Source organism: Eleginops maclovinus, chromosome 11 (assembly GCF_036324505.1).
Source record: "Eleginops maclovinus isolate JMC-PN-2008 ecotype Puerto Natales chromosome 11, JC_Emac_rtc_rv5, whole genome shotgun sequence".
Taxonomy (NCBI): Eukaryota; Metazoa; Chordata; class Actinopteri; order Perciformes; family Eleginopidae; genus Eleginops; species Eleginops maclovinus.
The window spans coordinates 8,167,040-8,190,948 of record NC_086359.1 but is presented as its reverse complement, the minus strand read 5'-3'; the positions used below and the strand labels follow the sequence as shown (position 1 = coordinate 8,190,948).

The 23,909-nt window shown below is 41.1% G+C and overlaps 1 protein-coding gene across 2 annotated transcripts; it reads left to right on the top strand.

The window, feature by feature from the left end:
• The first annotated feature begins 5,436 nt into the window (after positions 1 to 5,436).
• LOC134872218 (serine/threonine-protein kinase DCLK1-like) lies at positions 5,437 to 23,501 on the top strand. 2 transcript variants are annotated; one of them, XM_063895414.1, is made up of 13 exons: positions 5,465 to 5,553; positions 6,989 to 7,083; positions 14,405 to 14,486; positions 15,273 to 15,445; positions 15,890 to 16,009; positions 18,124 to 18,270; positions 18,934 to 19,067; positions 19,277 to 19,354; positions 19,441 to 19,537; positions 19,655 to 19,735; positions 19,825 to 19,938; positions 20,141 to 20,214; positions 21,085 to 23,501. In XM_063895414.1, exons 1-13 carry the CDS (start codon positions 5,538 to 5,540, stop codon positions 21,140 to 21,142), a joined length of 1,269 nt encoding a protein of 422 aa, XP_063751484.1. In that variant the 5' UTR covers positions 5,465 to 5,537; the 3' UTR covers positions 21,143 to 23,501. The 2 variants fall into 2 exon arrangements, with proteins under 2 accessions (XP_063751485.1, XP_063751484.1); XM_063895415.1 differs by lacking the exon at positions 20,141 to 20,214 and having other exon boundaries at positions 5,437 to 5,553.
• The last annotated feature ends 408 nt before the right edge of the window (positions 23,502 to 23,909 follow it).

Genomic DNA, 23,909 nt, shown 5'->3' with positions numbered 1-23,909 from the left:
TCATAGCTAATATTACTGAGTGTCCTCTTCAAGTTGTCTGATGCACCTCACAGCTCTTTCGCAGACGGGGACAAACTAATCTAATGACACTCCAATATAATCTTCAGCCAGAGCAGTGTGGTCTGGCATACATCACCATATTCATTGTATTGAATGTAATTATAATGTAAGGCTTCAAGCCCATTAACTCCGCAGAATAATGCAGCTAGTTGAAAGATGATTCCTTATTCAAAATATTATCGCTGTATCCGAGAGTTATTTAATTGCAGCCGCACTGTTTTATCTGAGGTCGTAGCATTAAATTAAAAGTATGTACACCGGATAACACATTTCTGTCTATTTATTGATTTTTAGAATACAGCAGCTTGTAGGATTTTATTATTTCTTGTCCACAGTGGAAGAGAAAACAATTAAGAACGCCATTCATTTTAAACCTGGCTGCAAGTCATCAGGTGTTTGAAAAAGCAGCCTTGGAGTCCAATATTAATTTTCCATTCAGCCAACACAGGCTTTAATAACATTCTTTATCACATCCAATAATCTGGACTGAAGGAGCAGCACAGAGAAGATGTGAAGCGTGGATTTGGCTGATAGTGAAAGGAGGAAAGAGGAGTGAGATTTCTAAGCATGTTACACGCTGTGAATCACTTCCTGGTGTCCTTTTGAGTCTGGTTGCTCCACTTGTGTGCCTTTCAATCTTTGACCTCGACACCGCTGAGGAGCAGAAGTGTGAGCGGGAAGGACAAACCAACTGGGGGTGCCGACAAAGAGATAATGTCATACTTATGGAAACACACAAGCGACAACAGGCAGACATTTTTACTGTCAAATAAGAAGTCAAATTCAAACGTATACAGTGCTCATAAGATGCGTATCCAATTCCAAGTTTCAAATATAAATTACATGTTTTTGTACAAATGAAAAACACTCCTAAACCATCACTGATGCAGCCACTTGGTTTCACCAGTCTGATGTGTTAAATGGGGAGGGGATAACCGTTGTACGATGTGCCAGTTTCAGTAATAGTTGCAGTTACAGCTTCATCATATCTAATAGCGCATAATGGAGGACTTTAATCAGAAGTCAAACTATTTCAACTACAGTATTGTCCTTTTGTCTTCTCCAATTGCAACCTTTCATTAAACTGTTATGAACTTTTGGATGTACTCAACACAAACATTTAAAGAAATGATGTACATATGCAACAGAAATGTTTACCTAAAATCTAAAATAACTCACATTTCACAAAACTAATGGTTATTTTGTTATGAAACCAAGCCATCACAGGGATTTAATGTGTTGAATGGGTTAGTTCCTCTGCCTTACACAGTGACAAATGTGTAAAAAATGTCACTGTAAAGCATTACATGCATTTCAAAATGTAAAAGGATTGCTCTTGCTTTAGAATAAAGTTAAACATTTACATTGCAAATGTTGAAAAGAAATCCAAAACACTTTGGCCTAACTACTGCTGTGTTCTCAAATTTCTCTACGAGGCAAGAAGTCCAAACAAAGTAGTAAGGTTATAATAAAGCTGATTTATTTCCAGTTGTGGTAGGGATACACATACTCAATATTGAGGTCCCTGGGCTTCATTCCCACCCAGAGCCTCGACATATGACATCACACAATATTGATATTCTTTGGAGAAGGGGGCGGCCCCCTTATGACAAGATATATACAGTGGGGCAAAAAAGTATTTAGTCAGCCACCAATTGTGCAAGTTCTCCCATTTAAAAAGATGAGAGAGGCCTGTAATTTTTATCATAGGTATACCTCAACTATGAGAGACAAAATGAGAAAAAAAAATCCAGGAAATCACATTGTAGGATTTTTAAAGAATTTATTTTCAAATTATTGTGGAAAATAAGTATTTGGTCAATAACAAAAGTTCATCTCAATACTTTGATATATACCCTTTGTTGGCAATGACAGAGGTCAAACGTTTTCTGTAAGTCTTCACAAGGTTTCCACACACTGTTGCTGGTATTTTGGCCCATTCCTCCATGCAGATCTCCTCTAAAGCAGTGATGTTTTGGGGCTGTCGCTGGGCAACACGGACTTTCAACTCCCTCCAAAGATTTTCTATGGGGTTGAGATCTGGAGACTGGCTAGGCCACTCCAGGACCTTGAAATGCTTCTTACGAAGCCACTCCTTCGTTGTCCTGGCGGTGTGTTTGGGATCATTGTCATGCTGAAAGACCCAGCCACGCTTCATCTTCAGTGCCCTTGCTGATGGAAGGAGGTTTTCACTCAAAATCTCACGATACATGGCCCCATTCATTCTTTCCTTTACACGGATCAGTCGTCCTGGTCCCTTTGCAGAAAAACAGCCCCAAAGCATGATGTTTCCACCCCCATGCTTCACAGTAGGTATGGTGTTCTTTGGATGCAACTCTGCATTCTTTCTCCTCCAAACACGACGAGTTGAGTTTTTACCAAAAAGTTCTATTTTGGTTTCATCTGACCATATGACATTCTCCCAATCCTCTTCTGGATCATCCAAATGCCCTCTAGCAAACTTCAGACGGGCCTGGACATGTACTGGCTTAAGCAGGGGGCGGCGTAGAGTGTTACTGATGGTAGCCTCTGTTACTTTGGTCCCAGCTCTCTGCAGGTCATTCACTAGGTCCCCCCGTGTGGTTCTGGGATTTTTGCTCACCGTTCTTGTGATCCTTTTGACCCCACGGGGTGAGATCTTGCATGGAGCCCCAGATCGAGGGAGATTAGCAGTGGTCTTGTATGTCTTCCATTTTCTAATAATTGCTCCCACAGTTGATTTCTTCACACCAAGCTGCTTACCTATTGCAGATTCAGTTTTCCCAGCCTGGTGCAGGTCTACAATTTAGTCTCTGGTCTCCTTTGACAGCTCTTTGGTCTTGGCCATAGTGGAGTTTGGAGTATGACTGTTTGAGGTTGTGGACAGGTGTCTTTTATACTGATAACGAGTTCAAAAAGGTGCCATTAATACAGGTAACGAGTGGAGGACAGAGGAGCCTCTTAAAGAAGAAGTTACAGGTCTGTGAGAGCCAGAAATCTTGCTTGTTTGTAGGTGACCAAATACTTATTTTACCGAGGAATTTACCAATTCATTCATTAAAAATCCTACAATGTGATTTTCTGGATTTTTTTTTCTCATTCTGTCTCTCATAGTTGAGGTATACCTATGATGAAAATTACAGGCCTCTCTCATCTTTTTAAATGGGAGAACTTGCACAATTGGTGGCTGACTAAATACTTTTTTGCCCCACTGTATGTGTATTTTTGAATGTGTGTGCGTGTAGGTTTCTGGTTGGAGCACAGGCAGAGTCCTCGCCTCTTGATCCACGAGTTCCGCGTGTCCAGCCTATCATTTAATCCTTCTCTACTCTTATCATAACTTTCCTGTCACGTGCAGTACCCAGGTGCATGGTACCACTATTAGTACCTATAAGTTACTATTAGTTAGTGTTCACTGTGAATAAAGTAGCAGAATGCAGTTCCTTTCTCATGTTTTAGCTCACCATTAACTCTGTCATGAAGCTCACTTCTCCTCATAGTTTAAAACCCTCTCTGGTAGCATTTATACATAAACATGTCTTTATGAGCAAGCAATAGAAATTCAATAATATCCTTCACTACTCTGTTTCATGAACACAAGCCTTTAGAGAAATAGTATCAGTACATTCAGGAATGCAGTTATAACAAACAACTTATGTGCTTTGTGTTATTGATAGGTGAATCATACTCTATGTCCAAAGTAGTCAATGAGTCATAGGACTGTCTCTAATGCTGTACGCAGTAAGTAAATAATAATTATGTGAAAGTAAAGGGAATACAAATGTGAAACTAAAATGCATCACACTTTTATGAATTTGAACTGATATAATGTTAAGATACAAATGACATCTTGACCTTTTCTGATCCACCTTCAATATTTAAATCAGAAATTAAATAACATTTCAGTCAAATTCCCTTTGAAAAAGAGATAGCTCAGGTATCAACACTCATGATGTGGAGGGGTCTGAAGTGGCGTCATGTTCCCTCAGTTTTGTGTGTTTACGTGGGCCCTTAGTTGCGTGTCAGCCTGACATTGTCATCACAGAAGCTTTAATCTGTGATGATCTCACAAACCCAGCTGAGTGCCTATTCCGACCCAAAATAATGTGTGAAAACAATTTGCACTCATTCCATACTTTGCCGCCATCTGTTTCCCTGCCCTCCTCTGATGCGTAATGTCAGCTAAAATGAAGTGCAGATGGTGCCAGCAAGCATCACTTCTGATACTTCAGGGTCTCACCTCTCCTTCCTGTCATGAGCAACTCGGTTTGACGGGAGAGTGTGTAGGGGGAGGGGGGCGACCCCACACATAAATCCAGAGTATCTCCGGAGGATCAGCTGCTGCTGGCTGTGACACTCTGACGTGTGATCGCACAGTAGCTGCAGCCCTCACTGCAACTCATGAAGGAGATAAATGTACTTTCTGAAAAACAGATAAGCATGCAGAGCGTAACAAATAACAGAGACCGAACCCAACAACAAATTTGCACTAAAGGCAAGATAATGACTTGTCTCCAGGCAGCTTTGTGTTCATGAAACAATAAACAACAGTAGAACTCTTACGTACTTTATCTTAAATAACGTCTTACTGTGTTTTGCTTATCTTATATTAGCAATTAACATAAGTGTTGAGATGGAGACTGAAAAAAGACCAATATATAACAGGTAATGTTTTTTCTGCTCTGTGTTTTTCCCCATTCATATTTCAACATGTAGCGTGTGCATCATCCAACCCACAGCTGGAGACAGGCAGACACATGAGGTGCTTTTCCATATTCATTGCCAGCACAGCTTCTTGGTGAAGTTTTGTGCAGCCATAGCGTTTGAAACAGCAGTTGGGAAAGAAGCTACAAAGGTTGCATTGCATTCTGGTCAAATTATTATCATCAATGTATCTCACAGACAGGATCTCTACAAAACATGTAGGTTGATCATATTTCTGCATTCAACCTACAAACTGCCCTGCAAATTCCTCAACGCACATCTTTTGATTCTGGGTTGGATATGTGCAGGAATAAGAAAAAACCCTAAAGCACAGAGCTGGCTGCTGCTGCCTGTGCTGCTCTTGCTTTGGGAACATTTGCAGTTTAAAAATAGCAGCATTTGTTTCTTGAGGATGTTTGGACAACGAACAATAGAGCCTTCAGAATCCGTGTAGGACAGGCCTCCTCCCGACCAATGACTCTTATTTACTCTCTGTCTGCACTAGTTTTCACAATGTGTGTCCAGAATATCAAGGACATTCTCTTTTGATGGAAAGCCAAAATATATCCAAATCGTAGATGTTATTTCTCTCTCTCTCTCTCCCCCCCCCCCCCCCCTCTCTCTCTCCCGGTGCGCGTCAGAGCCTGCGCAATCAGCCTCCCTCCCCGTGTAGTACAGCACTTCTCCGTCTCTCCCATTCACCACAGTTTACTATCACACTCGGACGAGGCGCGTACAGAGGTGCTGTTCTTCTTCTCTTTCACCCGCTTTGGATTATCACTGTGTTTTTCATCATGCTAGAAGTGGAAGGTAATAAATCACCGTATTTACGTTGCGGCTTTTACGCAAACGGCGCGTTGTGTTGTCTTACCGGCAGCGTGTACTTGACGCTTTGCTGCTCCGATCATGATGTAGATGTATGCAGATTCCGCGGAAATGACTTTGAGTATCATTGACTTTGAGGCTGATGAGAGATGTCTGTAAGTGTTATCGCTTTCCGTTGTGTAACTGGGAGGAGTGTCTGTCCGTGTGCGTAAGACTGATGCTGAATTTCATCAATGAGATGTCCAGGAATTGCTTAAACAATAGCAGTTTCTTAATTTCCTTTCTCATGTCCTCGGTTAGAAAATTAGAATCCTGATGCCAAGGAACCGGTGCTATTTTAGTCTGCTGTGGGCTTCTTCTTTATCAGCTATTGAATTATTCAGAAAGTTCTTTGATCTCGGCAGGGGAATAAACCTTGTATGGGAAGCTTGGACCTCTTGGCTTTCACAGGTCTGGGAGAAAAAATTGTTTGGATGGAGACTGCAATTAAAATATTGTTTACATGCAGCAATATTTAGAGAGCAAAGGCTTATACATGGCAGTTATCGGTGAAAGTGGAAGGCTTGAAAAACTAATCAAAAACAACGCAGGGATTTTACTGAAGTTGCATCATTGGTCATATCTCTGCAACTTAAAACATAAGTAAAAAAACCCAAACAATCAATGCACATTTTTACCATTAACCAATTTTGTATTTCCCTATTACTGCAGTTTCATAGACCTGTGTATCAGTTAGGTCCACATTGGGCTGACTTGGTTTGAGGCAGTGTTTTGTTGCCAAGAAACAATAAGCTATGTTTCAGTAAGACCATAACCAGGCTTATGTCTGGTGGGCAGGTTAATGATGCGGTTCAGCTTTATTAAAATAGAGCTTTTGCTTAACCACACGCTGGATTTGTGTGCAGTGTTGATTAATCTAATGTTCTTGTTAAATGAGGTGATGCCGCTGGGTTTTAGTGCCGTGCTGCAGCTGGAGAAGAACACCAAATTGAGGTCACAAGTGCACAGAATAGAGGATGTGGATGGAAATGAGGACAGCCTGGTGTTGTGTGTTGACTTCCAGCCATGCACTTGAAGCCTTGAACATGTTGTAATTATCCGGTGCACATATGTTTAGAGGTTCAGGTTTGATTGGCTTGTTTCAGAGAGATTTGTAACAACAGGATCTGTATTTTGGCTGCTTTAAAACCAAAAGGAGCAGCGTGGACTTCACTGCTCTTTTCCTTTCTCTCCTACTCCCCCCTCTTGCTCTCTTCCTCCTCCGCCTCATTCATGTGAATGGAGAGTTGCTGAGGGCGGAAGTGTGGGCTGCCGCTAGACACTAGAAAACACGCATTCACATTTAAGGATCATCTATTTCAATATTTCTCTCCCATCTCTCACACACTGCTCCATTTTCCCTCTCGTTTTCTCCCTCCAGTGAACGGGACGCCGGCCAGTCAGCTGTCCACTCCTCATTCGGGAATATCTCCCAGCCCCTCCCCGACCAGCCCGGGCAGCCTCAACCAACGCAGGGTAAGACAAGAATACATAAGCATACTCACAAAAAAAAGTCAGTCATAACATTTAGTGACACAAAATCTATAACACATTCCCTCTCTGTTCTCAGGAAAATGACAAATCCGTGACTGAGAATAGGCCGACTACATCTTAGAGTTGTTAGAAATCCGAAGATCCCAACATCTTTAGTGTCTCAGAAGGGGTGGTTCATTGACCTTTGACCTCATGCAGTGCTGCGCTGGGATACCAAGAATGGCAGGCTCATGTTAGGATCCTCTAATGTTACAGCCCTTATCCAGTGTTAATAGATTTCCAAGGGGCAATCCCTCATTTCATGCTGATTTTCTGTCACATTTCCACATATGCTGACCCACATTTTTTTTGTCCTTAAGGAGAACTCTATCTGCCTTTGGTAGCTACACAATTAATGATGCTATCACTGACTTTTAGAGATCTGCCAGTCAGTAATTTGTGCAATATCTAATCTAAAACTGACACTGATGGGTGGCTTTGTGAGCGGCCTGCTCCAATCTTGATGTCTGTTTTTATTCTAGGCAAAATTGGTTTGAAATCTCCGTTAGCCACCAAGCTGTGAAAAAAAGCAATCAGTATCGACTGCTGATCTAGGATTACTTTTTTATCATGTCATTTTGTACATGTCCTTTTGTGAAATTAATTTAGAAACACATTTTATACTAGTACATCTGATTATTTCATCATCTTTCTATTATGTATACTGTCACTGACCTGGGTTTGAAAAAATCTCTCTTAAAACATGAAATAATCATAATGTTTTCTGTAGCTAACAGGGAGACAGCTGATTTGGGATGAAAACATACTAAACTGTAAAGCTGGTAGCCACTCTAGAGAACATACTACTATGCAGAGAGGGAGCATGCAACTCAAACGGGAGAAAGCCTTGAATTTCACACTAGAGGGTTCATGTGTGGTGTGCTGGTGTGTGTGCATGTGTTCAAGATCAAAGTATTTGTTAATCCCGTCGTTGACAGCGATGATGGTGAGCTTTTAATATCAGCTTTAAATCCTAATGAGACTGTTTTCTTGCAGCAGTTGTTAATTTGCAGTAACTCTAAGCCTGCTGCTGATTTTGGTCCTTCTCCCTCGCAAACACACACTTGCACACTCAGTCCATCTCCTGCATTAACATATAGACACAGCAGAATATGTAAACCATGGATTTATTTAGCCTCCAGTTTGCACATGAAATTGTGTACCACTTTTCTACCTGACTGCAGCGGAGTAACTATGATTTATTTTTGCAATTATTTAGCTATTCATTGGTCCTGGCACAATGCTTTTTTGGGGGGGAAGGAAAGGTTATGATACAGTGTGAGTCAATACCATTTAATAGGACATACAAATTGAGTGGTCTGTGAATAATGCCTGTACATAAATTAGATAAAATCAGCACAGCATAAAGAATTTATCTCTTGGGCTCAGTAGCTTTGGTCTCGTGCTACTTTGGATGTGCCAGGAAGAATGAATTCATGGTGGAGAGTCTGGCCTGTAGGCTTCTGAATCCATCAGCGATGAGGTTATATTGATGTGATGGGAAGGTCAGTTAGGGACAGGAAAGAGAAACGAGGTTGGCAACAGCATTTATACCCTCTTTCTTTCTTCTACTGTTAATAACAACGATTATGGTGCCCAGTTTCTGCTGCTCTGTTCTGTCATTCCACATTTTTCAGAGAGTAATCCAAAGAAAAATGTCAGGGTTAGTGAGGTGAAGGAGCGCTAACCAGATGTAATGAGAAAAAGGACAAGAATATTGCCCAGTCCTCTCCACAATCAACCTCACCACCTGTCTTTTCGCCTCCGTCCACTTCTCTCATGAAACACAAGCCTTCGCAAATTAGCTTTGTAGTGCAATCCTGACCTCAGTGAACCGCCTTTAGATTGTAGCTTCAGAGTTTCTCGAGTGGGTATTTCTGAAGACAAGACTGTTTAGGTGTTTGTAATCACTGACACTGGGTACTAAGCCTGCGATGGCTTGGCTGGAGGGAAGGGACAAAGCCTCACAGTCCATTATCTCTCCACTCCACTCTGCAGCTATATCATGGTGTAATAACACTTGCTTTTTCTGTCTGCCCTGTGAGCAGTTCGCCCCATGTCCCTTCCCTCCGTGACAGTTTTCTAATCTTCTCTTATGCTCCATCTCTCATCCATTCTCATTCCCCCATCACTGAGCTCTCTCTTCCCCTTATGAAAGGGTATTAACTTCACAGGGAGAAATTATATGCCATCATTTCCCTTGTAGATTAGTTCTAAGCTTCTTTGAGAAGTAGGCGGCATGTTTCTCACACTATATTTGCACATTTCCTCTCCCTTCTACGTCACCCCTGTGTAAACATGCACGAATAACCGAGTACACACACACATAAATCATTTTGTGTTGCGCTTTCAAGTAAGAGAGTAGCTTTTTCACCCTTACGCCTAAAATGCATAATTTGTTCTCAGCAAATCAAGACTCAGAAACTACCTTTTTCTTCAAATGAAACCTGTATTTTCATGTCTGTTTTTTTAAAAGAACAACTAATTCTAAAGAAATGACATTTAAAATGCCGTTAAAGCATTTTAAGTTACCATGAATCCATTTCCTCAGCAGCCACAGAGCCTCAGTGACCTGTTACGAGCATAGCATTTAAAGAGCTAACCTCGATGGACCCTGCATTTAAACACTTAGAGGCACTTTGCTGACTGATGTGGGTTGTTCTCACGGCTCAGACCATCCTAACCCATTTCCCCGAGCAGAATACACAGACATGGTATTGTACTGTGGCTTTTCACTTTCCCTTTCACACATGCATAGCTTCAAGCACATAGACGTGCATGATTCTTTATGGCAGTTGCTCACAGAATCGTGTTTGCTTCATAAAAAAACATTTTTATACATGAAATCGCCATTTGTGCACAGGCAGTAGACAACAGCCTGATGCAAACATGCACTTGCACATGTGTTTTATACATTTGAGGCCCCCCTAGCAAGACCCATTTCAGTGAATAAGCAACACAACCATGAAGGACGGTTCGACTGTCATGATGTCATCCTGCCCCTTCTTCTACTTTTCTTTGGGGCCACTCGCATCATTGAGAGCACGCTAGCTTTCCATATTCATCCTGCTTTAATATTTCATATTAAACCGACTTACACGCTGACACACACCCCACATTTAGTTTTCTGTCAATATCCACTCTGAAACACATATGGATGAATTGTATGAGCTGGTGAGGTCAAAGTTATTCCCCGTCTGTTTCCTCCATTATATGTAAAAAACACAGACAGGGAGATAAATCATTTAAAAACAAACATGTGGAGTGCAGGGATTGACAGATTGAAGGCAAGCAAACAGAAGGTCTATAATGCTAATGCAAAACAACAGCTGTGATGCAGCCAGGTAGCTGTTTTTGGTGAACGTAATAGAGGCAGAAGAGGCTAGTGTCAAGTATGTCACCTACATCCTCCTCTCACCATTGAGTCATTCAAGCCCGTAACCCATTGAATTGCATGCTCCATCTCTCATTACTGTCCATATTTTGTGTTGGGTGAATCATAATTAAATTATGTGTGAATGTGTGAGAGAAAGCAGAGTGAAGGTGTGTATTATGAGGTTGGTAATTATTGTCTCATCTCATCAATGTGAGTTTGTTGTTACTTAAGATGTTTTTCCGTTGTACTTTATTTCTTTTTTCCTGTTGTGTTGATGTCATTAGAGGGCTTGTCCAAATTCTGTTCCTATGTCTTCCAAAAAGACTGGCTGCAGCACATGAGGAAACTGGGCGATTTTAATGCAAATTTAAAGCTTAGACATTGTTTTATTCCTACAAACACATGATTTTAATTTGGCTCATATTTACATGTCTTTAATTGGTAACATCACATTTCGAAAAAAGGCTTTCTCACTGCCATTTACAACCATTTAGGATATGTAAATCTGATAATCGTCATCACAGCCCGATTTGATAACCTGGTCCATCATTTACACATTGAGATTTTGTCATGTATGGCCGCCAGCTCTTCTTGGCTCATTTGTTTCAGTTTGTATTTTCTTTGCTTAATGTATTAATTTCCATTTGTTGATGTCACTATTAAATTCATTGTCATTTCATTATCATTTTTGTGTTTTTCTTCTCTTGCTTCTCATTTGTGTTGATTTATTATGTTGATCACACACAAAGACAGACGGGGATCATTTCCAGTAGATGTAGTGTGATTATGATAGGATGTTTTGTTCCTCTTTGTTAAACTTGTGTCTGTATTCAGCCGAGCACAAAAGAGATTACAACACAAGCTCAGTCCCAGAGGTGCATTCATCATTTCTGTCCCACTGCATCTCTTCCGCATGTCTTTTTTTTTCTGGCTTAGGCAGCCCAAGTCTCCCATTTTTAAATTTGCGGCCCATTAGGATCGTGATTTAAAAAAAAAAAAGTCCTAGTAACCAAAGCATAAAGTCACAATCCCCAAACACTGTTGATCTCGTTGAATGTGAGTCAAACTGATTATGTTGCTCTCTGTCTCGATACCGAAATAAGAGCCGAGATATATTACCTCTGGTCCTTAAGAGAGTCAGAGTGGGGACAAACATAGTACCCTGTTTCTATCAAATCATATTAGATTTTTTTCCCAGCAAGCTAAACATCAATAAACCCTGCTTTTGCTGGATAATGCATGCCAGTAAACGTGACAAGAAATGCTGCTGGAGAAGAGGTTTGGCTCTCTCAGCCTTAGGGACGGAGAGGCGGACAGCTTTAGGATGTGTGTCTTAATCAGATTCACACAGGGTCATCGAGGACAAGGCTAGCCTTATTCTTAAAACAGTTTTGTGATGGTGTGGTGCATTTGTAATCCCAAATTGTGCAGTTGACAAGACTTCCTTTTCATTATTTCCGCTGCTACTCGTCGAGATGATGGTCCACTTTTAAGGTCAACCATGGACATCCTGTTTAATTCACATTCATGCGCTGATCAGTATTCACTCGCTGATGGTTGTCCTCGCAGGTTGGAGAGCAGTAGCTCCAGCCGTGGTGTAAAGGTTTGTCAGTGTGTGTGTTTATTTTATTGTGGTATGAGTCATAGCCAGAGCAAAAAGGTAGAGATGTAGAGCTAGGAATAGTTTATGTTGTGTTGTGCAACAGGAAGAAAGTTGGATGGTCTAACAATAACAAGACAGTTCCTGCCAAATGTAAGGATCAATATCAACCACAGCAGACTCTATCTTCCTTACCGTGTCCTTGTTTCCCTTTCTCCGTCTCTCTTCGCTTCTTATTTTCTCTTCTCTCTGTCTGTCACTCCTTCTGTCTCCCGCACAGGAAAGAGGGACACAGTGTTCAAAGAAGGTTGAGCTTACCTCCAAGCCCGCAGACAGGAAACGGCCATATATAGGCTTCTGTCTGCTCCCTGGAAGTCTCACAACCAACCTCTCCTCTCTCCTCTCTGTGAGCAGTTTCCATAGCAACAGTATTTTGTTTCCCTCGGTGGCAGGAGGAGAGAGATAGGAGTTCAAAATGAGAAAGCAAGTGGAGGACGGGGCTGGATGTGAGATAAGGGCATAAGAGAGGAGAATATATGAGTCGGAAGGGGTATAAAAGAGCATGAGAAGGAGGTTTTGTAGATAAAGCACAGGAGGGTCATCAGCTTTATGGTTATTAAGTGGGTTTTTCTTGTTCTGGGATGAGTGCCCAAGCAAAAACAACATTACATAAACCAAATTCAGCCTGACTCACAGCTACATTCACCTTGATAGCTCTAAAGTCCCAGCAGTGGAGATGAGTAAACAAGCTGACTGTTACTACAGAGATATAGGGAAGCTAGGCTCTGTAAATAGTTCAGATCTTAGTCAGAATGATGGGAGACCTTTTCCTCTTTCTGCCGTGACAGCGAACTCTATCACAATCTGACTGGGAATCGTAGAATTTAGAGGCTATTTCTAGATCCCAGCAAGCTTTTTAAACATTGAATACATCTGAGCTGTTGCTCAAACCCACCATGTGGAGTCAGAGGAAAACCGATTTAATGTGACAGTTTCCAAAGTTTGGTTTTGTGAACTTTGACTTAGCCATTGTAGCAGCCCTTCTACATGTCACCTTGTGCTGGCTTATTTAGTACAATAACAACAGGAAGCATCCATTAATTCAGCAGTACTGTTTGGATCTTATCTCTTCTAAGGTGTCAGGTCTGATTAGCGTGTAAATTATACTATGTGGTATGAATTCTCCATTATAGAGCTTTGAATTTACTACACCTGCTCCGAAATGAGAGATGGAAGTTGTATTATCAGCTATACAACATTAGTCACCCTGAAACTACTGATGGACTGCTCTCAGTTGCTCATGCATCACACACATAGTGCAGACCATTTACAGCGCAAAGGCCTTTGTTATTAATTCTCATCGGCTAGTTTATCTTTTGGAGAAATTATAGTGGCGGCCACTTCCATCACTGGCCAGGCGGATGTGCCAGCCCCTGTTCGAGCACTGGAAATCTCCCAAACCACAAATATCTTTCACTGATTTGTTCTCCACAGGTCTGACTGTGTGAGAGAGGAGGGGAGTGAAATGTTCATCTTATAAAAGAAGAGAGAAATTAATCATACCCAAACATGTTTTGGAGGAGAGGAGAGCAGAGAGATGTACAGGAGCGAGGAGAGTCAGAAACAGGAGAGGGGTAGATTCTCATTTACAGTCCAGACTAGATCCTCGCTCCCCGCCCTCGGTGCTTCCATGACAACCAGACAGAAGGTTACGAGGTGGAGGGCGTAATGAGTTTTGGTCTTTTGATATATGCAGACGCTGGATCTCTTTCCCCCTTAATGACCTCCTGTTCACCAACCAAATGAGAGGCAGAATTCATCCACCTTTATTTAAAGTGTTTTGAGCTGTTATTAAATGTAGACACGGGGAAATGAAGTGCATAACATTTTACAGGATTGACTTAAAGTCGTATGAATGGAAAGGAGCTTATTGGGATGCAACATGGACACACACAGGGGGTTTGCTGAATAAGTAACCGGTTTATATTCAGCTCAGTAGCCTAAGTAAATCTGTTCTGACTCTTTTATGTGAGCACAGTGTGTACATAATACAGGGCAGCATAATAGAACAGACATGCAAACACAAGACAGACTTCAGGATGTCCTGAGGATAATGTACTTTACTTTGCACAGTGTACTTTAGTCTATTTTTGGACATTTCTGATTCGCCTGCGATCGTAACAGAAGAGACTGCTTTAAGGTGTTTGGTTTAGTGTGTTGTGAGTGAATTACAAACTTGAGTGATGATTAAGATTTAAATATTTACCATCCCCTCTCCCTCTCTACAGGGGTCCCAGGGTTCTTCCACCTCTCTGTCTTCCACTAAGGTGTCCAGCTCGGTGGAAGACGGAGATGGACCGGTTACTGAAGGTGAGGAAAATGATTGTAGCCTTACTGTCATGCCGATGCCATCTGTCTATCAACCGGAAAAGGCGATGTACTTGCAAATATCATGCATGTGTGAATCATGTTATTGACCTTCGATGCATCTCACTGTGTCTGCACTGTACATCATGTTTTCTCACACCTTTAGTTCGTCTGGTGTTGTGCTTCACCTCTCTGTGACAGTACAAACAACCATGTGCTGGTAAATGTAAAGGTTATACTAAGAACATTCTGTTGAGTTACAGATCTCTGATGTTCTTATCTTTATAATATTACCAATAGAGGACACAGAGACCATCTCAATTGCTAAGCATGTATTTAATAACTCTATAACCTAGTTTCATGTTTACTCTTCCATTTGCTTGCTTGACTGCCATTTACAGAGCTCTTAACGCAAAGCTGTAGTGTGACAAAATGTCGACCAGAAGATGGAACTACGGCTCTCATTGGCTTGAATATGTAAAATGAAACCGATGATGGTTCTCCATTATGTTTAAATCTATTTGTTATAGCCTATATATTTTAGGTTTCTGTGATATTTTCATTTATTTGTTTTTATCTTCCCATTTACATCTACATCTACATCTCTACAGTTTAATCAATTCATTGTTTCATGTATGTATTATTTATTTTCAAATCCTTTTTACAAATCCTACATTTCTGTCTGATATAAATTCATGAATTGTTGTTAACAGTTAAAGCTTTAGGTCCTCTCTACTTACGTTATTGTGAGTCTCCCAGCTGCTCCTAACCTCGATCCTCTTCCTGCAGCTGAGGTTTTAGTCGACGAGGTTCCAGCTGTGCCGTCCTACATATCCGACCGCTACAAGGTGGGGCGCATGTTAGGAGATGGGAACTTTGCAGTCGTCCGGGAATGTGTGGAGCACTCTACAGGACGGGAGTACGCTCTGAAGATCATCAACAAGGGCAAATGCAGAGGAAAGGTAAGCTATGACTCTAAAGGCAAAATGTATAGAATTACTGATGCTTGGCTTGAGTGTGGAAAAAAATACTTTGGTAGAAACGTTTTCAAGATAAATGTCAACACTAATACTTTTTATGGAAAAATAACAGTTTGCACCAGTGGACACAATTTCTAGGACTTTAGAATTAAAGCTGGAATGCTATAGAATATTTTTAGGAACATTAATCTTAATCTGTGTCGTTTAAAGAGCAGTTTACCACCATCTGCAAAAGCCTCTTTTTACTCACCCTCGCGTCCTCTTGTGTGTGTGTCTGTACACCGTGACAGCAGTGTTAGGTGTTATTAAAGGAGCAACAGAGCACACACCCATCCCAGCAGGAGAGGGCCTGGTGTTGAATTACTTTTTTAATTTTCATTAATACATTTGTTACCCTACAAAATCAATTTCACTTCTTTTTTCTAGGAGCACATGATCCAGAACGAGGTGGCCATCCTGCGCAGGGTCAAACATCCAAATGTCGTCCTGCTCATAGAGGAGATGGACACTTACAGCGAGCTCTATCTTGTCATGGAGCTGGTCAAGGTGTGTGGCCATGTTTGTTTACTGTAATCACATGTTTATTTTTATGTGTTTGTGCTTCATACTGTATGCTCTGGTTAAGGACAGGCAGGCATAGTTGGCCAAACAAAGATAATGGATTTTTTAAGATAAGATAAAATAAGAAAGAAATTATTGTGCAACAGTTACAAAGATACAACGACATAATAATAATAGTACTACTACTAATAATAATAATAATGATGATGATGATGATAATAACAATCATGTAAACAGTGCTGTAAAAAGAGCAAATTTCACAAGAAACAGTAAGGATTGTAAAAAAACTGTAAATTAAGGAGCGGTACTGTAACAGTACAAAAACATAGGGGTGGATATGTAATTGCACATGTTATTATTGCATATGATATGAAGCAGAGGGGGCTTTGTAATGGGGGTAATGACACATAGTGGTGGTGTGGCGGTTCTCAGTTTTCCTTACTGAAGGGGGAGGAGTTATATAGTTTGACCTTCCTGTGGTGTTCCATAGACCACCTTTTCTCTATATAAGTTGGTGATCTTTATCTCTAACTTGAGAGTGACAGAAAGGAGCAGGGAGGCAGAAACAGCGACAGAGACAGAGCTGTGACATTTAACCGTTGAAGCAAATAATGAATTCCAACCAGCCACACACTGGGACCGAGAGAATCGGTCTTTGGCCCAGAGCGCCTCTGTGTTCACATTCTTTATTCTCCCTCTCGCTCTCTGAGTCAAGAAATGTTTGTGCATAATTCAGAAGCCAGGAATGTGATCCATCTGTTCGTGTTGTGGCGTAGAGTACTACAGAATATAGATGAGAGGCAATCTGTGGAAGAAGTGTGTGTAAGAGCGTGTCCAAAGTAGGAGGATCGAGAGGAAGCTGTAGATGAATGAGGTTTAGAGAGTCTGTGTGAGAGTGGCAGGGACTGAGAGAGGGAGGGAGGCAGATGGATGAACTAAAAGGGGAGGAGAAGGAAAGTGCAGTGTTAGAAAATGTTAAAAAAGATGGCGTAAGCATAGTTTTGTGATCTTTTTTCTTTTTGTGCTAGGTCCCTTATAAATGAATGGCAAACTTGATATTTCGGACATTAGTGTCTCAAAATAAATAGAAGGCAAGGCCCATAAAGAAATAGTTTTTCAACATCGCATGGAAGAACTTAACTTGCTTGTACAGAGGCTTGAACACGACCCCATCCAACACTTTTGGGATGCCAACTGTTAGCAGCGCTTCATCGTTTGACACCCATGACCGACCTCACTAACATTGCTGTAGCTGAAGTGGAGAAGAATCCACGTCTTGTGGAAAAGCTTCCCATGAAGAATGGATGCTATAGCAGAATATTAATGTATATGCCTTTTGGGATTAGCATTGTCAACGGTTACATGAATGTCTTGGACTTTTCTTATTTATTATTCACATATAGGTGTAATATCTCGGTGCCAACATAACTTTAACCACATATTTGAGATAGAGAAGTTCAAATGCTGACAGTGTTCATGTCACTGGGCCTGCCGGACACTGACAGTGTGCCTGAGTCTGTGCTAGGAGAAAGCGTTAAAGAGATTCAGCCCTATTTTAAGCATCTGTTCTACTTAGTGCACTCAGAGAAAGAAAGAAGCAGAGAGAGAGAGAGGGGTGGGGGGCTGGGAATCTATACAGAAAGCAAAACAAGGCAGAGAAAGCACCTGCAAGACAAGAACTAATAATAATAATTATAATACAGTAGATTTATATTGCGTTTTTCCTAATGCTCAAAGACGCTTTACATAAGATCAGAAAAGAAACAACCAAAATATCAAAAACAACATAAGTCCTATTCAAAGTGCCGAGTAGAATGGGGGAGGGGAGCTGATTAAGGGAGTTTTGAAGGACTTTTTGAAATGTAGAGGAAATATTAAAGAAAGGGATACGTTTCAAGCTTGTACAGGAGTAAGGATGCAGTTTAGTCCTCCAGCTGCCGATCAAACAAAATCCCATGCTAATGAATCCAGAAGCCGATTACTCTTTTTAGCAGAAAAGATGAGCTAACTGTGAAAACTGTGAAGAACTGTCAGGTTGTGAGTGAAAACGCCAAACAGACTCCTGTTCCAAATACCTGTCCATCATGATTTGTCTGCAGGGGGGAGATCTGTTCGATGCCATCACCTCCGCCAACAGGTACACAGAGAGAGACGCCAGCGGCATGCTCTACAATCTGGCCAACGCCATCAAATACCTCCACAGCCTCAACATTGTGCACAGAGACATCAAACCAGAGAACCTGCTGGTGAGTGTCCGCATGTTTCTATACATGATCATATCTCTTGCTGCAGTATAGCTTCACTCCTCTGTGAATGGACAGTGAAGTGTTATCAGTCACTCTGGACAGAGATGACTCATCCCTGCTGCCCTCACACCTCCCTCACACTCCTTCTCCAGACTCCCTCGTCTGTTCCTTCCCTCCCTCCGTCTCCCTTCTGTCAACCTCCTCATTTTCTTATCTTGTTCTTCATTTCTCCACTGCTGTTCTTCATCCCCTCTTTTGCCCCTTCTATCACTTCTTACAAGATTTGTTGGAGAACATTTTAGCAATGAACAACAATTTAAAAGACGCTCAAATGTCAGAACAACTGTTAGTCTACGAGAAGGATTATAACAGCTTAAAGGTCATAGTTTGTCTGCAGGCCACCCCCTGTTACATACATAACGATTTACATAACATTTAACTACTCCCTTACAATGCAATTTTTGATTGCAAGTCATTAGAGGTTCGAACCTCCCAGTCACCTCCCACTGGTATCAACAAAAAGGAGAGCAATGCATACTGCTACCCTCATGTGTTTAACTCTGGGACTGAATAGTTACATTATTCTACACACAAAAACTGAATTATTCCCAAAAATGATAATACAAAACCAGTAAAGATCCTACTTCGTTTTTATGTGCATAGGTGTATGAGCATGCAGACGGAAGCAAAAGCCTGAAACTGGGAGACTTCGGTTTGGCGACTGTGGTGGATGGACCTCTCTACACTGTTTGTGGGACCCCGACATATGTAGCACCAGAAATCATCGCAGAAACAGGGTAAGAGCACCAGCAGCTGAGTTAAGGTTACAAATCACAAGTTAAAGAAATTACACACAGGTCACAGCCAATAGGTATGTGTCACATCCTTGTGCAGTAAGGCTGCAGGTTACAGATTTTGTTTTACTAAGAGAATGATGCTGCTCTGCATGTTTCCTTCTTTCTCAGTATCTTTGCCTTAAGTGATTACATTCCTTATCTTTGTGCAGGTATGGCCTTAAGGTGGACATCTGGGCAGCTGGAGTCATCACCTACATCCTGCTGTGTGGTTTCCCACCCTTTAGAGGGTAAGCTAACAGCTGGAGTTGTCACACAGAGTTGTGTATGGGTTGTCTTATATTGGCAAATTCACATGAAAATGTTTTGTTTGCAGGAGCAGTGACGATCAGGAAGTGCTTTTCGATCAGATCCTAATGGGACAGCTAGAATTTCCTTTGCCGTACTGGGACAACGTGTCAGAGACGGCAATGGTGAATATATATTTAGTTGTATTTATTACAGGACATGATCTGTTTGTGTGTTTTGGGAACAGATCCACATGTTGGAGGAAGGTGACTTGACTCACCAGTGTTTGTTTGCTTCTTTAGGAGCTGATTCGATCCATGCTGGAGGTGGAGGTGGATCAGAGATACACTGCCCTCCAGGTGCTCGAGCACCCTTGGGTCACTGTAAGTGCAGCGTCACTTGAGCTCACATTCGCAGTAGTTTCCCATCAACTCAACAACGATTTTCTCTTCTCTCTTTTTTCTCGACGCAGGATGAGGGTCTTTGTGAGAATGACCATCAGTTGTCAGTAGCAGGGAAAATAAAAAAGCACTTCAACACCAATCCCAAGAGCAATGACACCACTGCAGGAGTGTCCGTCATTTCTGTAAGTCACCACAACTAGAAACTACACTACCCATAAACCAACTGGTCTAACAGATTGCAGGTTCATCTGTAGTTAAACTGGTTTATTTAGAGGTCTACAGTTTCATTTGTTCTCCCCGCTAAAGAAGAGTAAAGATTGTTTTGTTCTGTTATCAAGTGAACTGGTGTTTAGTTTGATTGTGCTGGTTTCTCTTTGTATTCAGCTGGATGACAGCTTTTCTATGCAGAGATCTGGGTCGTTGGATTTCTACCAGCACCCGGCCATGTACTGGATAAGGTACGCCAGGTTTCCATAGAGACCCGACCGGTTAGATAGTCACAAACTCAAAATAAAGAGAAATAGTGTCTCTGAGATTGTTGCCTCCCCGCTGACTGGCTGCTGCTTTGACATGTCGTCCCTGCTCTGTGGTCGTTGTGCCCGTTCCTCCCTTGCTCGCTTTAAACATATATTTTGTGCAGCACATTCATCACTGTCACCTGTTTCTCCTAAAGCCTTGTCTTTTCTGTGTTGTGTGTGGTGATGTTGCCGAAGTTTTCACTTGGTAACAGTCACTTTCTGTTTACACTTTTTCTTTGTGAATGCTGCCTTACAAAGAAACAACCCCGTGTCCCTGCTTGTTGTCTTCATTTTCAGTGATTTCTCTATCGATGTCGTGCTCCCCACCTCGCTGCCTCGACTAATACCCCTTGCTATTAAGCTACTGAACTCCTGTTGTGTGACTTTATGCATCATAGATTTATGGAGGACCTGGAGGTTTTATGATTACAAAGGTTTCTAGTTATAAGATGAATTATTAACAGACCTGAATCCATAAATAAGCAGTTAATTCAATGTATTACACAATTATTACACAGCTTAAAATCTTTATTAAGAACAATATAAGAACTCTTTATGAATGCAATCATAACTGTTCATTTATGGGTATATTTTAAGTGATCTGTTCATTGATTAAGTTGTTAATACTGTATATCCCGTTAAAAATGAACTATTTTTTGCTTCGCTCTTCTGACTGTCCAATTAAATATCAAAATTATAACTTGCTGACCATAATCAAGGCTCTCCTGGTCCTCCATACTGAACTACTGTGCTCCTGGATCCTTGCTTAACGGTTCTAATTCAATCTTGTTCTCTTCCTCTCTCGTTCAGGCCACCCCTCTTGATAAGGAGGGGCAGATTCTCAGACGAGGACGCCACCAGGATGTGAAGCTAATGTCTTTGCAGATGATACCGGCGGTGACAACAGTAAAAACATCAAAAACGAAATCTCTACGGGCGGATCCTCCCAGTTGCCTCCCTGGCCTGCCCATGGCCCTTCCCTCTCTGACCCCTGATACTTTCTCTGACCCTTTCCTGAGTCCCAGCCTCCCTTCCGACTCTGATGACATCTCCATCAGCTCAGCCAGTACCCCCTGCTCCCCTGACTCGCCCTTCTAGAGAGGATGAGGATGGGACGAAGAGGGAGAGGAAGAAGCGAGAAGGAGAAATCCTCATCCAGCTCCTCCCTCTATATGGAGGAGGAGGAGGAGGAGGAGGAGGAGGAGGAGGAGGAGGAGGAGGAGGAGGAGACGTCAGCTTCCCCACAGTCTCTTATCTAAGGCTGGGGGTGAACAAGGGAAAACTGTGGAGGGAAAAACAACAACAAATTAGAGAACACTTTTGGCTCACCTGAGTCCATCTTTCCAAACCTTGAGGAGAGATCGATCAATGGGTAGAAACATACAGTAGAGAGTTTGGAGAAGGACTTAAGAGGCAACAAGAAACATGAGGAAGATAGAAAGAAATGAAAACTTTTATTTATTTATTTTTAACGTTCTCTCATCCGAGCACATGTTGCAGAGCTCAAGGAGCGAGAAAGGGGGTTCACCTTTCAGTGATGATCCGGGCTCGACATGGAAACTTCATTATGGTGGAGCAGCTCTACAAGGCAATATGAGAATATGGACCAATGTTCATGTTTTATTGAACCTTATTTCTCCATTCTTTATTCACTGCATTTTTATATGTATTGCTCTTTTGCATAAAGGATACCTTTTTGTTGAATTGGGGGAACGAATAATTGGAAAGTGTTATACATAGAGCTCAGAAGTGCTGAAGTAGGCTATAGAATTATATTGGAATATGAGCGCGACAGTGTGTAGAGAAAGGAGTTTTTTTTCTTACAAATGTGTTAAATATAGTGTTTGTAGAAAAAGATAAAAGACTGATCATGTTCAGTGCTATAATTCTGTGCTCCACACAGTATTGGCGTTGCCTTCCTGTAATGTTGGTTTGCAGTATTACAGTTTACATTTTACACAGACTGCTATTAAGATAATAATGGTGCATTTGATCCCTTCTTGTAATTGTGTTAACTGCTTTGTTCATGATACATTGATACACAAAATTCAGCAGCATTCTGGTGCTTGTGTAGCAAACTCAACATTTTTTCCTCAACGCTCACCGATTCACAATCATTCTGAATTGATATCATATTAATCCTGATATTTTGTAATTTTCATGTACACATAAAAAGCCTTGTTTACATTTTTTTTCTCTAACAAAGGCATATTTCATCCACATTGTCCAGCAGTAATGAGAGGTGTAATTGTTTCAGCCTTTGTGTACCACTTGAATGGGTTTGGAGGAGTGTTTTTTAGGTGGTAAATGTATACAATTAGCCGTTTATGAGGGTTGCCTATTTGCACAAAGTACTGCAGTCAAGGTGCAGTCAAACAGAGAAAGAAGCTATGGATGTTTAAGAACCAGCAGCAATTCTGGAAAGCAGTCAAGTTAAAAGAAAGGTTGAAGAGTTATTTAGCTCTGTAAAACCTCATTCATGGCTTCATTTATTTAGATGAAAGCATGACAGACATAGTAGCCTATTCTTATAACAAGAATTCTGTTTCGTGATGAAGTATTGTTTATAGGTTATGTAAATAACACAATTTCATTTATTTTGATAGTCCACGATACAGTATATTTCTTTACTAGCGGTAAGTCTATAAAAAGTGTAAAAAAAACATTCATGTGTTTGCAAAGAAAAAAAATAACAAAATGGAAATCATGACGTTGAAATGACACGGTAGAGTTGAGTCAAAAAAGAACATTTCAACTTGAAGTTGTAGTGCCTGGATGGATCTACACAGACACGTCTAGAGAAGAAGACGGCCATCTTTGCTTCCTGTCAGACACTGGGAATGATGTCACTTCCTTTGCAAAAGCAACTGGTAAAGGAATTTCCAGTAACTGATGTGAGAAAGGAGAAGCCAGAAGAGCGAGAGAAGTGCAGAGCGATTTCCTTTTTAAATCGTTTTTTATTTCATTTTTAGACTTTCTACAGCTGATCTCAGTGCAGTCGTCACACTTGTCTGTTTCTGTGTTTATAATCCCATCATCACATATACAGTAATGTGCCGGCATATTGACCAGATCAGAACAAATATGTCGTGCTGTTGGAATCAACGCTCTCCAGCACATGGGCACATGTGGTTTACCAAAGTGCTCTCACTGCTGCACCACAGTATTACAATCTGTTGCAATACCTGTACCTCTGTTCAACAATGGTCTATCAATAGTAATGGTAATAATTAAAATATGTTTCAAAAACACATTGTCTGTGTCTTTTGTTAAGCTTTAAGTTAGTGGAATCGGTTTGGTTGGTGTGAGATATTACAACTTTTAAACAGACATGCAGTAAACAACTCCTGTGGCGATGACAGATTTATTCTTAATATTAAACTGCACAGTTGAGTAACATTTGTTTCTGTTATCTGTTATTTGAAAGGGTGGCACTTGACTAGAGAGGTACTTGATTACGTAGTTATGAATCCCATAACAGTGGAAGACAGAGATTTGTGGGATCCATGTGGGATGTTCTGTACTTGACAGGGCAGCTGCTCAACGTAAAGGTGGTATGGTGGAGCAAACCTTTTTTTGAAACGTTTTTATTCACGGAAATGTCATTTTACTTCTCCACATGTAAATACAAATCT